Source organism: Eschrichtius robustus, chromosome 10, assembly GCF_028021215.1.
Source record: "Eschrichtius robustus isolate mEscRob2 chromosome 10, mEscRob2.pri, whole genome shotgun sequence".
In the NCBI taxonomy this organism is placed as follows: domain Eukaryota; kingdom Metazoa; phylum Chordata; class Mammalia; order Artiodactyla; family Eschrichtiidae; genus Eschrichtius; species Eschrichtius robustus.
The window spans coordinates 27,826,443-27,840,862 of NC_090833.1; the positions used below are offsets into that span (position 1 = coordinate 27,826,443).

Here is a 14,420-nt window from a genome sequence, read left to right on the forward strand (position 1 = left end):
CACTGTTTCTCAAAGTGTGTCCTGTAGGAGAACAGTTCCTCAAGATGCAATGAAAAAAAATAAATTTTAAGGACAAATGAATTGACTGAAGGTCAATTAAGCCAAGTTAAACTGGTTTCAGGTGTGGGGATGTGGCGCTTTTAAACAGGCTGATAAGCACTGTGGCTCCACAAATTGGGGGAGTGGGTTGGGTATGGAATGCGCAGGAACTTCCCAAACTTTTCTGACCTCAGATCCCCTTCTTGGAGTACCATCTTGTAGCCCTGGTGCTACGGGAGCACATACTTGGGGAAACCCTGCTTACAGTATTCTTACATAAATGGGAGGGCATGTGCAGCACCACCTACAGAGCAGAGAGCCTAGTGAGCAGCAGGTGATGGGGAAATGTTCCTTCCCCCGCGGAGGCTCCCTTACCCTGTATGCTTGTCACTACCTCAACAGAAACGTGTGTTTCCACTTGGTCTTGGTTTACTTTCTCAGATTAAACAATAAACCTTTAAAAATTATCACCAAAGGGCTTCCCTGGTGGCGCAGTTGTTGAGAATCTGCCTGCCAATGCAGGGGACACGGGTTCGAGCCCTGGTCTGGGAAGATCCCACATGCCGCGGAGCAACTAGGCCCGTGAGCCACAATTACTGAGCCTGCGCATCTGGAGCCTGTGCTCCGCAACAAGAGAGGCCGCGATAGTGAGAAGCCCGCGCACCGCGATGAAGAGTGGCCCCCGCTCGCCGCAACTGGAGAAAGCCCTCACACAGAAACGAAGACCCAACACAGCCAAAAATAAAAATAATAAATAAATAATAAATTAAAAAATTTAAAAAAAAATTATCACCAAAACTAGAACTGCATCTAATTTTAAAATGAAGTATCTTATTACTATTTCCATACCTTCATAACTGAAATCTACTTCTACCACCAATGTCCATTCCGAAATGTTTTTCTTGATGTAAAAGTACGGCTAGTTTCAAAATATATTTAATATGCTAGACTTTAAAACTTGATGTTTTCAGAACTGTCTTCCAACAGTTGAAGTTTTTAGAATTTATGAAAATACAAAATCACATGCAAAATCAGTTTGAAAACAACTGAGGTTTTAAAGCGCAGTTTAGTTAAAACAAACAAAAAACTCCAGCTTTGCTCCAGTGGTAAAAATCTCTGCCTTTGTAATTTGATCCCCATGTGCATGCAAATCATTTGTGCCACAGTCCTCCTACTTCACCACGGCCATTTTCTTCACCCTTTCCTTTCTTACTGCTCTCCTGAGCCTTACTGATACTATTAAATAATGTTAGTATCAATTACATTAACCCTTTCAGAGGCCATGGGTCTCCAAAGACTGACTAAATATATGAATATATATTCCTTATTAAAACTTTATTCTTGAGAATCTGAGTTATGGGGAAAGGACACAATTGTAGTCACTTTTAGTAAACTTACTGCCATGATAGACTTGTTCAGACTTAAGTTCTTAGAAGAAAATGCAGAAGGGCGCAGGAGGAAATGCACAGCAGTTAAGGGTCCCAGGAGTCTTCAGTTTATAGCCACCACTTATACAGACCCTGCTGCAAAGTGTTACATTCTTACCTCTGGTTTAGGGTGCACTGACTGAAAACCAACACCCCCCCCTCCACAAACACACATACACTTTAAAGCCAGAGTAAATAGTACACACAGTCTCTGAATTTCAGTGACAGAAAAGTGGTATCTAAGCTACATTTAATACACTATTTAAATATAGTTCTCAGTACAGCAGAAGGAAGGGAATGCAGTGCAGCAGGAAACGCACATTTTGAACTACCCCAGGCTTTACACTACTTTGGGGGCCTTGCGGCAAACTGCCTAAGCTTCTGCGCCTCAGTTTCTCTCTCTTTTTTTTTTTTCAGTTGAAGTATAGTTGATTTACAATGTCAGTTTAGGTGTACAGCAAAGTGATTCAGAACACATATATATATTCTTTTTCAGATCCTTTTCCATTATAGGTTATTACAAGATATTGAATATAGTTCCCTGTGCTATACAGTAGGTCCTTGTTGTTAATGTATCTTATTTATAGTTGTGTGTATGTTAATCCCATACTCCTAATTTATCCCCTCCCCCTTTCCCCTTTGGTAACCATAAATTTGTTTTCTATGTCTGTGAGTCTATTTCTGGTTTGTAAATAAGTTCATTTGTATCACTTTTTTTCTAGATTCCACATATAAGTGATATCATGATATTTGTCTTTCTCTGTCTGATTACTTCACCTAATATGATAATCTCTAGGTCCATCCATGTTGCAGCAAAAGGAGTCTCAGTTTTTTTGTTTTTGTTTTTGTTTTTTTTTCATTTTTGGCCACACTGTGGAATCTTAGGGATTCCACAGGGATTGAACCCGGGCCCCAGGCAGTGGAAGCACCGAGTCCTAACCACTGGACTGCCAGGGAATTCCCGAGCCTCAGTTTCTTAATCAGTAAAATGGGGCTAACACTGATACCCATCTCAGAGTTGCAAGAATAAAATGAAATTTATTCTATGAGGGCAGACAACTAGGGAATGAAAGCAGGGAAAACCCAGTGGTCTGCTCTCATATTCCATGCCCTTTCCTTCCCCTGGGAGACCACCCATCCTTACAGCATCTCCTTTATGCATATGACTTAGAACATTTTCTGAAATCCAGTTCTGGATCTTCAACTGCCTATGGGAAATTGCTACATGGAGTATTAATATCATCTCAAACTCAGTTCACACAAAATTAAATTCATCTTCCCCTCCCCATATTCTAGTCTCCATTTCAACTCCCATGTCTGTCAATTATAATACCCTTCTTCCACTATACAGTATTCTAAACCGGTTTTATCCCTCTCCGTTATCCCACATATCCAGATTAAGTCAGGAGAATCTGTCCTATTTCAATTCTATAATGTCTCTTCTGTTTCCCATTTACACTGTTGGTTCGAGCTACTGAACAGTTTCCAGGGTGGCCTGTTTCCCTTTCTCTCACTTCAGGCATAGGCAAGGTTCCGATTACTCCTCCTTACATTGCTCTGAAAAACCCTCCATGGCAGTCCATGTCTCTCCCCTTGGAATAGTAGTCTTCCCTACATGTTACATTTCTCTTTATTCTGGCCAGGTCTCCTTTCCAAACGGACACGCAGTCAGTTAAAGGCTTCCTTGCCTTTGTTCAAGCTGTTCCTTTCACTGGAATGTCCTCTCTTGGCCCTGCTTTGTACTAAAATCTGTCTATCCTCCCACATTTTCTAAACCCATTCTTCAAAGCCAAATCAAGGATGATTTTCAGGAAGCCCACTCTCCAACTAGTCCATCCTTTCTTAACTTCTCCTAACCACCCAATTTAGCCTCTCATTATTGCTGTTCATTTCACCCTTAACACTCATCTTCCAGGCACAGTTTAAAATTTTTGGAAGTCGAGGTCCCTTTTCCAAAACCCAAACACAGGATTTTTTTAGGGGGGTATTAATGGGTAGGAGAACATCTAAGAGCCTTAGTTTACATTAATATCATAATGTCTAAGATATTTTCATGGGGTGTGCAGTTTGCTACAAGCCTGTGAGATAGGTTTTATTATTGTTCCCATTTTACAGCTGGGGAAAATGAGGCACAAAATGTTAAATAATTTGGCCCAAATAACCCAGCTGGTGACAGAGCCATACGGTCTGGCTATACAGCCCACACTCCTGCCAGTACAAGACGGTGTTTAATTCTCAGATTCTAATATCCTTTTAGAGCAGCAGTAGGGAAAGGATTTCTTTAAAGGATGGCAGAAGGCTACTTACCCATTAAGGGAGGATCATTTAGTTGGGGATGGTTAAGTGAGACACATATAGCAGACTGAATTCAACTGAATTTTATATTAAGAAAATTTTACATCAGCAATATTATGTTTAAAATTAAACTATTTTGCTATTACAAATAATGCCACATGTAATGTCATCTAGCATTTACCATACTTTGGATTACTAAAGGGTGTCAACTTTTTTATGGCTTTCAATGTATGTCATCAAACAGTGTCCCAAGAGGGTCGTACCATTTATTCAGCAAATCAATAAAGTATACTTGAGTTGAAACCACATGAGCAATTAATATTATTCTGTTAAATTTTACCAAAGTTACAGACGAAAGTGGTGTCTATGTACCCTTAATTTGATTTGATTATTAGCAAGACTGAACATATTTACATATTAGTTTACTGATGCTCCTTCTGTAAAGAAGCAATTTTTATACTGTGAGAGCTCTTTACATCATAGAGGTATTCTAAATAATGATGTGAATCTTCAGTTTTACTATTGCTATACCAAAAAACAAAAACAAAAAACCCCAAAATTAAACAGGAGGGAAAAAAAGACACTCTCTTTCTCCTTTTCTATGCTAGCATATTCCACTCAGTATTATGGCCCCTTAAGTGCATCAGGTAGGGGTAGAAAGAAAAGGGACGAAAAAGAAAACTTTAGGGGAAAGGAGGGAAAAAGAAAGAAAACATGAGTACCAATCGGACAGAGAGAGATAAACACACAAAGAAGTGAGAAGAGGTAGAAAAGGAAATTGAGAGCTTGAAAGGGAAGAGGTTATAGTAAGCCCCAAGGTTCTCTTGGGTCCCACTGGTTGTGGGAAAACTGATTACCTACTTAACCATTATTCCAACCTTAAATGCTCTTCTTTTTTCAGAAGCTATGCTTGCCTCAGAATGGGAAAGAAGCAGTAGGGGTGGGGAAAAGAGAAAGACGGGGCTTCAGCAGTGGCTAGAGCAGTAGCACTGGGGAAATAGGAAGATAACTGTGTGACTTTCAACTACGAACTGTGAGGTTTTATAATGGAGCTATAAGCAAAATGTTAGGAAACACCATACAAGTGTGATTTTATAGGCAGAAGAAAATGACAAGCTATGTAGCAGATACCATTGGCTGCCTACTCAGTCACCACTCTCCCCAGCACCCCCAAGCCTTAGTGGCGGAGCCCTAATTTTGCTCTGGTATTGCTCCACCCTCCACTTGACTCAGAGGGAAATCCTGGTTAGTCTAAGCCAATTAGGGTGCCCTTGCCTCCCCCTTGCTAGAGATTGTTTAGGGATGAGTATGCAGCCCTCCCTAACTCCTACTGAAAGAAAAAGCACTGGAGATCGGCAGCTCAGCATGAGTCTGTGAGAGTCACATCCATCTTGGGATCACAAGGGGAGCTAAGTGAGGGAAAAACTAACTTCCTTAAATGACAAAAAGAGACAACTCAGGTCCTTGTTGACATCATCAAGCCACTGAATTAACCAAGCTGGAAGCCACCCTACCTCTCAACTTGTAAGAGATAGTAAGTTTTCCTTCATGTATTAGCTATTTAGATTTAAGGTTTTTCATTTCTTAAAGCTGAATCATCCTTAAGTGATTCATAATGAAAAATCTTACAAGATCATTATCATTACCATTATCATAATGCTACCAAAAAAAAAAAGAAGCAAACTTTAATACCTTCCCTGCTACTTGAACATCTTGAAGTAAACATATATTTTCAATTTTTCCATCTTTTTGCTGTTTTCCTTATTTTACATTATACAGATGTATCCAGAAATCAAACACGTCTGTTCAGCAATCTTCAGTGTATCTCGCAACCTTAAAGATTAGGATAAAAATAGCTTTTAATGGCTTCCTTACTAAATAAATGTCTAAATATTTGATTGCAGGATGTTATAGAGAGCAGCTAAAAAAAAGTAATATTATTAAAAAAAAATTCCAGTAGTTTATCAACCAAATGTTTTTTTAAGTAAATCTTACTATACAGCTGATATGAAATCAGAGAGGAGTCCATCAGGGGAAAAAAAATACCCCCTAACTTACACCTCTACAAGTACACTTGCTTCACACAGGAGACGTATACCTGCAACAGACAAGCTGCTTAAGACAGCTGCTAAAACTTCTGATGAGAATCTTCTTCGAAAGCATTTGTCCTTTTATGGAATTCCCTGGCGGTCCAGTGGTTAGGACTCAGTGCTTTCACTGCCTGGGCCTGGGTTCAATCCCTGGTGGGGGAACTAGGATCCTGCAAGCCGCCAGGCACCGTCAAAAAAAAAAAAAAAAAAGTATTTGTTCTTAAAAAATTTTTTTTACACTGAAGCCCTTGGCTTTTTTTTTTTTGGCTGTGTTGGGTCTTCATTTCTGCACGTGGGCTTTCTCTAGTTGCAGCAAGTGGGGTCTACTCTTCATTGCGGTGCCCGGGCTTCTCATTGCAGTGGCTTCTCTTTGTTGTGGAGCACAGTCTCTAGGCGCACGGGCTTCAGTAGTTGTGGCACGTGGGCTCAGTAGTTGTGGCTCATGGGTTCTAGAGCGCAGGCTCAGTAGTTGTGGCACATGGGCTTAGTTGCTCCGTGGCATGTGGGATCTTCTGGGACCAAGGCTCGAACCCGTGTCCCCTGCATTGGCAGGTGGATTCTTAACCACTGTGCCACCAGGGAAGTCCCTAAAAAATTTTTATATTGAATTTTATTTTATTTTTTAATAAGTAACTACTTTTCGTTTTTAAAAAATTTATTTCTTTTATTTTTTGGGCTGTGTCGGGTCTTAGTTGTGGCACACAGGGTCTTTGTTGCAGTGTGCGGGCTTCCCTCTAGTTGCGGCATGCGGGTTTTCTCTCTCTAGTTGTGGCGCACGGGTTCCAGAGCACGTAGGCTCTGTAGTTTGCGGCACATGGGCTCTCTCCTTAAGGCGCTCGAGCTCAGTAGTTGTGGCATGTGGGCTTAGTTGCCCCCCGACATGTGGGATCTTAGTTCCCTGCAGGGATCGAACCCATGTGCCCTGCATTGGAAGGCGGATTCTTTACCACTGGACCACCAGGGAAGTCCTTGTATTGAATTTTAAAACATCAGAGTCACTACGGTTGGAGTTTATCCACATCCATCCATGAAAGGAAAGAGATATGAACAAATTCACTAATTTGTTCCAATATTTCACGAACACCTACCAGGTACCAGGTACCAACTAAGCACAGAGAATAACAGCAATGAACAAAGCAGTCATGGTCCCTCTCCTCATCAACTCAGTCCAGACCAGGGGTTAGTAAACATTTTCCCTAAGAGCCACAGAATAAATATTTACACTTGCAGGCCATAAGGTCTCTGTCACAACTAACCACTCAACTCTACCACTGTAGCATAAAAGCAGCTATAGACAATGTATAAATGAATGCGTGTGGTTGTATCAATAAAACTTTATTTGCAGACAATGAAATTCAAATTTATATAATTTTTATGAAATAAATTTCTCATGCAAAGATCTTCTTTCAATTTTTTTCACCCATTTAAATATATAGATACCATTTTTAGCATTCTTAGCTTGCAAGCCATACAAAAACAGGTAGCTGGCCAGATTTGGCCCATGGGCTGTAGTTTTGCCAACTCCTAGTCTAGACATTAACTGCATATTGCTTTAGGTGTTCATAGGGAAAATACATAAGGCTGTGAGAATTTAATGAGGAGACATGGCCTGGTTTGAAGGATCAAGGAAGCCTTTTCCAAACAAGTGACTCTGAGGCTGAAACTTAAAGGATGAGTATCAGGCAGCCAAAGGCCAGGGAGAAAAGCAAAGAGCCTTCCAAACAAGTGAAAAGCATGTGCAAAAGCTTTAAAAGAAGAATACAGTCTCCTGAAGAATCTGTGAGGTTGGAGCGAGCACAGAGTAAGGAGAAGCATGGTATGAGGTGAAAATGATGCTGGAGAGAGATGGAGACCAGCCCATGCAGCATTGTTGGCTAGGGTCAGTGATTCTGGTCTTTGTCCTAAGAGCAATCAGAAACCATTAAAGGGTTTCAAGTAAGTGGGGGACACAATCCCCACACAGCTTTGGATTGTTTTAAAGAGATCACTAAGACTGCGGTGTGGAGAAAAATTAGAAGGAAGCATGAATGAATATCGGGAGATATGGAAGCAAGGTTCTGGCCAGAGATGACAGAAGCTTAAACTAGGGGGTTGGTAGTGGAGTTTAGAAGGTAAAAGAGGCAAGATATGGTGACTAGATATGGAATCATGAGAGGCAGGTTTCCTATGTGCCTCGGGTTTCCAGTTTCCACACCAGGATATTGGTATCATTCAGTGAACCAAAGATACTGAAAAAGATGTGTGTGTATGTGCCTCCAAATTTTGAGTTCAGTTTTGACATGCTGAGCTTGAGTTGCCTACAAGACATTCTAGTGGAAGTGCTAAGTAATCAGGGGATATATAGCTCAGAAGCCAGGAAAAAATTGGTTTCAGTTCAGTAGTCAGTTTGGGAATTGTCAGCATATGGATTGTAACTGAAACCATAGAAGGAGATGGAATTATCTAAAGAAAGGGTGTGTAAGAGTGGGTTTTAACCTTGGCAGAACATGAAAATCACCAGGGGAACTTTAAAAAATACCCCTGGACCAATGACATCAGAACCTCTGAAAGGAGGACCCAGGAATCCGTGTTTTTTCAAGTTCTCTAAGTGTTTCCTATGTGGAGCCAAGGTCGCAAAGATAAGAAGACCTAAGACATTAAGAATTAACACTAACTATAGAAAGCTCAAGAGATTAAGCGACTAAGTAGGTTTCTAGTCCTAGCTACCTCATAATGTATCTCTCTGACCTTAGACTACTTCTTATCTCTACATTCTAGTTTAGCTCAATATAAAAGAGACAGTAGGCCTAGTTTATCTCTAATAGAGATAAACTAGAGCCCCCCAAATCTGAGCCAAATTATGAAATTGAAATATTTACTTCTTTTTTTGGGGGGGGGTTGGGGAGGAAGGAGACAGTAAAATAGCTACTAACCAATTACCAGTAATAGAACAGAGAATATATTTCTATAAATAAATATCCTCCAAGCCAATAACATTTCTAAATGATAGGATTAACACATCAAATAGTATTTGGTAGTATATGTTAAGCCTGGGAACTTTCTAACTGGACTAGTTTTGCTGTATTATATTATGTCGTTCTCCAGCTAGTAACTGCAGCAAGTTCAAAAAGGCATGACTTTAACTTGGACATTCCTTAATTCAAAATGTTATTGAGTGGACCTTTTCTAAAGATAAAATGAACTGCAATTTATGATATGGGAAGCATGTATGTGAACATAGAAAGTAAAGCACAGGACTCACATTCAAAAGACCTGGGGTAAAGTTTGGATTGATCCCTTAGTAGCTCTGAGACTTCAGCCAAGTCTCAACTAATGTCCAAGTCTCAACTGCCTCCCCTGTAAAATGGAAGTAAAGTCAACTTCAGAGTTACTAGAGAAATTAAAACATGAAAATGGCTGTGAAAAATAGGTATACAAAAATTCTCACCATTTTTACATTACTTTCCAGCCAATTTTAATATTAACTTTGATTTACATATTTGGAGGAATGGATCTTCTATGCTAATAGCATAGTATTCAGAAGAAGAAGAAAAAAATAAATTGTCTTCATGCTGTGTTTTTTTTTATTCCAGTTAGAGCAGGTCTACTTTGCTGGACACTCTTCAAATTTCATTTTTACCCTCTGACTTCAAAGTTCACAAAGCAGAAGGAGACTACAGTACTAATAAAATTCTGTTAAAGAACAGTTAACATTCTCAAAAGTTAACCAGTATTTGTGAACCACTTGATTGTTTTTCATTACTCCTGAGACAAGATATGAGAGCTAGAAAAACACAGTTAAATACTTAGCTCTCAATTTGAAGACATGGGACGAGACCAGAGACAAGACCAATCTCTCCTAAAGTCAGAGAGATATGAGGGGCAGTTTGTTCAACCAGAAAGATTCTCCTCCATCCCTCTCACAATTTCTAAGGTTAGAACCAAAGGACACAGAACTTCAGAGCACTTGTGAAATCTCCTGGCCTCCAAAGCGCTGCTGTGAGAAATGATGATCTAGCCATTAACGACAAAGACTTTTGGCAATTTGCTAAGTAATCTTTCAAAAGCCTCCTTCATTCAAACTGGTTTGTCAATGGGAAAGAACATTTCATAAATCTGAAGATTTACAACTGAACTTTGAAGTTTAACATTACAAGAATAGAAATTATGTCAGGTTATAACAGAACAAACGAATTATGGAGAGTTGGGAATAAATTTTAAGAATCTTAGGGAGGATGAGTGCTGTAAAAAGAAACTCATGACTATCTCACTTTTATGTTCTCTTCAAAGAGATTTTTAGGCAAAGGCTATCATGTATTGGCTTGTGTTGAGCAATTACTAATATTAGCAAGTAACTTGTAGTGGCCACAGATAAAAAAATAATTAAGAGTTCTATAAATATATCTAAGAGTTCTTAAGATTCTTAGAAACACATATCTGATACAGCACAAATAATTTTGCCAAAAATTTCCTCCTTCAACAGTAAAATACAAGTAAGTATAGAATGTGATGCTTTTCTTTTATCTAAATCCAAAAACAGGATAATTATTTTGATGGCAAATTATGATAACCAGACACTGCCAAGAAAATGAAAATAATACCAGAACAGACTACAAGTTTGGAAGTCAATAAACTCTTTTATGAGAGTCTACAACATAGCAAGAGACTATGAGGGAAAATAAATTATATGTATTTCAAAAGTGAATTCCTACTACAAAGAGGAAACACACGATATTTACATAGATAAAACCTGCCAGGGCTTTAAAGTTGCTGACGATACCACTGAGAAAAGCTAAGCTGAACTGCAGATTACCTCAAAGCGCATTGTTTTGATGTGCTGTGCAGGTTATCATTAGAGTTTGCAGACAAGCTCTTTTAAGATGTTATAGCCACTGCTCCAACTAAAATATAAGCACTGAGCAGAGCACCAGGAGAAAAGAAAAAACCTGCTCAATTTTGCAAACTGACGGTACCATTGACAGAATAGGAAGGAATGTGGGAAAAGCAGGTGAATTTTAACTTAGTTCAAATTTGAGCTTTGAAGAGGGTGGTGTGGTGGCATTACTCAACCAGCTCATGGAAGTAAAACAGCACATAGTTCGGGGCTGGATTCATATTAAATGTTACTCGCCAGCCAAATGTTCAAATGTTCCAATCTGTGTATCTATATTCTGTTCATTGACTACTGCTGAGCAACTATTATGTACAAGGTATAGTGAGGCACTGCAATGGATACAAACGTGTGGAAAATAAAAACAATTCCTATACTCAAGAAGTTAAAAAAAAAAAAAAAAAAAAAGAAGTTTACAATTCAGTAGATGGGATGAAAGAAACATTCTGCCTGAAAATACAATCGAGGCCTCTAAGAGAAGTTCAAAGTGATGTGAAGGTTCACATTTAGAGAAGATGTGCAGCTGCATCCCTATTTTGTTTCAACACAACTCATACAGATACTATATGATCCTAACTGGCGATGCTCCTGAAAGGAGCATTAAAATGCAGCAGATTGGTAACATTTCACAAATGAAGAATGATGCCAAAATCTCAAATAAGGAAAAAAAAAAAAAAATGATGACCAGCTCTTTGGCACGAAACCTCAATGCTCCATTTACACTACAAGTCCCTAAAGCTGAACTTAAAGGCATGTGACAGCTGTTGATTGGTTATAGGAATCCACAGAAAAAAAAATGCACCCTTTGGAGTGCATGACATGCATCTTGTCTGTAGAGCACAGCATGAAGGAAACAGTGGCTGCAAGAGGAGGAAGAGGCAAGGAAAATATATGGGACAGCATTCTGAAAAGTAAGATGTAGAGCTAGTCAAATGCAAGACCTGTTAAGCAGAGTTTTGGTCCAGCATCCATCCCTTCCAAATTTAATCGATTAAACACTGAACAAGCCATCCATAAACTATCCAATACTTTCCTGTCTTAAAGGCATTTTATCTCCAAAAGAGGATGCAAAATAACCCAATTCTTAAAAGAAAGGCAACAGGAAAGATACCTTTTTGGTGAAAATAATATTTAAGTAAATATCAGACGAATAGCACCAAACTAGATTCCTCCCTCTCCCCAAAAATCTCTAACCAGTTGAAAGGTACTGTGTGATTCCACACCTTTATCTGTTAATATGAAAACTGTGGTCTATCGACCTCTCCTTCCTAACACCACTACATATAGTTTTTCTCTGTTATTCTAACTGAACAGGAAGGTTTAACTAACTAACCCAGTCAGCCTGACTGCGATCTTAATAGGAAAAGGAAAAAAAAAATCAAAAAAAGAGTAAGCAAACACCCAAAAAAGAAGTGGACAAATAGGATGGATACGTAATAAAACATAAATGTCCTCCATTCATCTGCAATTCTAGTCATTTTCTCTCTAACAGATCTCAGATTTTCAGAACAAGTATGCAGGTTATTTAAAACTGATTTATATATAGTCATTTAGAAGCAGCAAAACACTTCTGGCATTATCACAGATGCTAGATCTCTGAAGGAATTTTTTTTTTCCAAACTAGCGTTTTTCTTCACCAAGAACGGACCAGCCTTTATTTCTAAAAACAAGAGCCCTTGTATCCCCCCAAAACAAACAAATCAAAGACCACAGTTACATTCTACACTAATGAAACTGTGAGATTACATCCCAGGCGTTGTCAGAGCCTATTTTTCATACACCGCCACCAGACAGTTTGATGCAGTATTCCTGATTGCTTTTTATCGTATTTGTAAATACACTCACTAATCCACTAAATTAGGTAATTTACAAACAGGTCCTCTTAGTTATTAGTGGCCAGCAGTCAAGTCCTATTACGTTTGATCCTTATACGGTTGTCTAAACATTTCTATCCAGGTTAAGGGCTGGGATCGGCAAAAGAGAGGGAGGTTAGCGAAATCTGGATGGGGGCAGGGTAGAAGCTGGGAGAAATCTCTGCATCTCAGCCCTCAGCGACAACACTCAGCCAGTGCACACAGAAAAACTAAATTCGGCACCTCTTCCTCCTGTTACACTAGCAACAAAGAGGGAGTCTCCGTAACGATCCCGTCACCCACCAGGTGCCCAATCTCCTTCTCAGCCCAATCCCCGCGCTCCCGCAGGGGCCTCGGGGTGCGAAGAGGCCGCGGTGCCCGGGGTCAAGGCACAAAGGGGGGATGGGATGGGGTGGGAGGCGAGCGGCTAGAATCGGGGAAGCGGGTCGTAGAAGGGCTCCGGGATCCGCTTAAACACTTGAACCCGGACGGGGGGCGGCGGGCAAGAGAAAAGGGACAGAATATCTAAGAGCAGAAACTGTAATAAGGTGGGAGAAGGGTGAACAGCCCATACTGGGGGTACTCCTCCAGGGAGCACAGAAAATAGTCTGTGGATGGGGAGGGGGAAGACTCCAAGGAGGTAGGAAGAGAGGAGCCAGGCCCGGAAGACGAGGGAAGGGGGTGCCACCAGGCGTGGAGAGCAGACGCCCTTATTGCCTCTACCTGCGGGCTGGCGGGACGGGCCGCTCAGGTGTGACTGGGAGGAGGCGGCCAAGTCGGCAAGGGGCTGGGCAGAGCTAGGGGCGCCCCGGGGGCCGCGCAGAGGCGCCTGCGAATCGGCAGCCCTGGGAGCCAGCGCGGGGGCATCTTCGGGACAGGGGGAGGCGGGAGAGGGAGGCGGGAGTGGGGGTCTCTGGAGTGCACGGCGGGTTGAGGGGACGCTCGCAGGTAGTGGGAGGCTGCGGGCGCCCGCGGCACGGCGCGGGGAGGCATCCGGGCGGGCGGCCGGGAGGCGGGAGCCCCTCACCTGCGCGGCTGAGGAGGCGGAGCTGCAGCAGCCCATGGCGGGGCCGGAGGAGCCCGGAGGCGGCGCCGGGCGCGCAGCTACGCCCCGGAGCCCCTCGGCATGCGAGCCGGCGGGCGCCCGGGGAGGGCGCGGCCTGGCTCCGCACGGCTCGGCGGCGGCGGCGGCGGCGGCGGCGTCGGCGGCGGCTCGGGCGGCGGCGGGTACTCAGGAGGCGGCGCGGCTCGGGGCGGGCGCCGACCACATCCCCCAGCGGCGGCGGTAGTGGCTGCGCGGCTCCTGCTCCGCTCCTGCTGCTGCAGCTGTTCCCCAGCGGAAAGGGGCGGGCGGCGGCGGCGGCGCCTCCCCCTGTACCCCGCCTCCGGCCTCCCGCGCCCAGTCCCTCTCCCGCTCCCTCTCCCGGGCCGCCGCCTTCTCAGCGCCACGCGCGTCTCCCATCAGACTCCCCGCCCCCAGTGCAGCGCCGCGCGGGCGGCCGGGCGGCTGCGGCCAAAACGAGGCCGGGCCCTTCGGCGCGCGTCAGAACCTGCGCGGTGCCGAGCCCATTTAGCGGTGGCACCGAGGCAGAGCGCTACCTCGGAGCGAGAAGGCGCCTGAGGCTGGGGTGCCGGAGGGCTGGACAGGCTCGCAGCCGAAATGGGGTCGGGTTGCTTCCGGACCTGGGAGGCACGGGCGAGGCTTGCGGAGCTGCTTGCTATCCCCAGTAGGCGCGCAACCCGAGGACCCCGCTGGTTTCTTACCTCTCAGGTGGCTGATTTTATCCAGGGGAAAGCGTACGCAATAAACACCTGGAGAAGTAGTAGTTGATTGAAGACGAGAAAC

The 14,420-nt window shown here is 42.7% G+C and overlaps 1 protein-coding gene across 3 annotated transcripts in view; it reads right to left on the minus strand.

Moving 5' to 3' along the window:
* The window catches only part of SLC44A1 (solute carrier family 44 member 1), a 214,737-nt gene extending 201,000 nt beyond the window's left edge, over positions 1-13,737 (minus strand). For all 3 annotated transcript variants that reach the window (XM_068552739.1, XM_068552738.1, XM_068552737.1), the window contains exon 1: positions 13,602-13,737. In XM_068552739.1, the coding sequence (XP_068408840.1) occupies positions 13,602-13,637 (36 nt within the window). In that variant the 5' untranslated portion in view covers positions 13,638-13,737. The remainder of the gene's footprint in view (positions 1-13,601) is intronic.
* Positions 13,738-14,420: the final 683 nt, after the last annotated feature.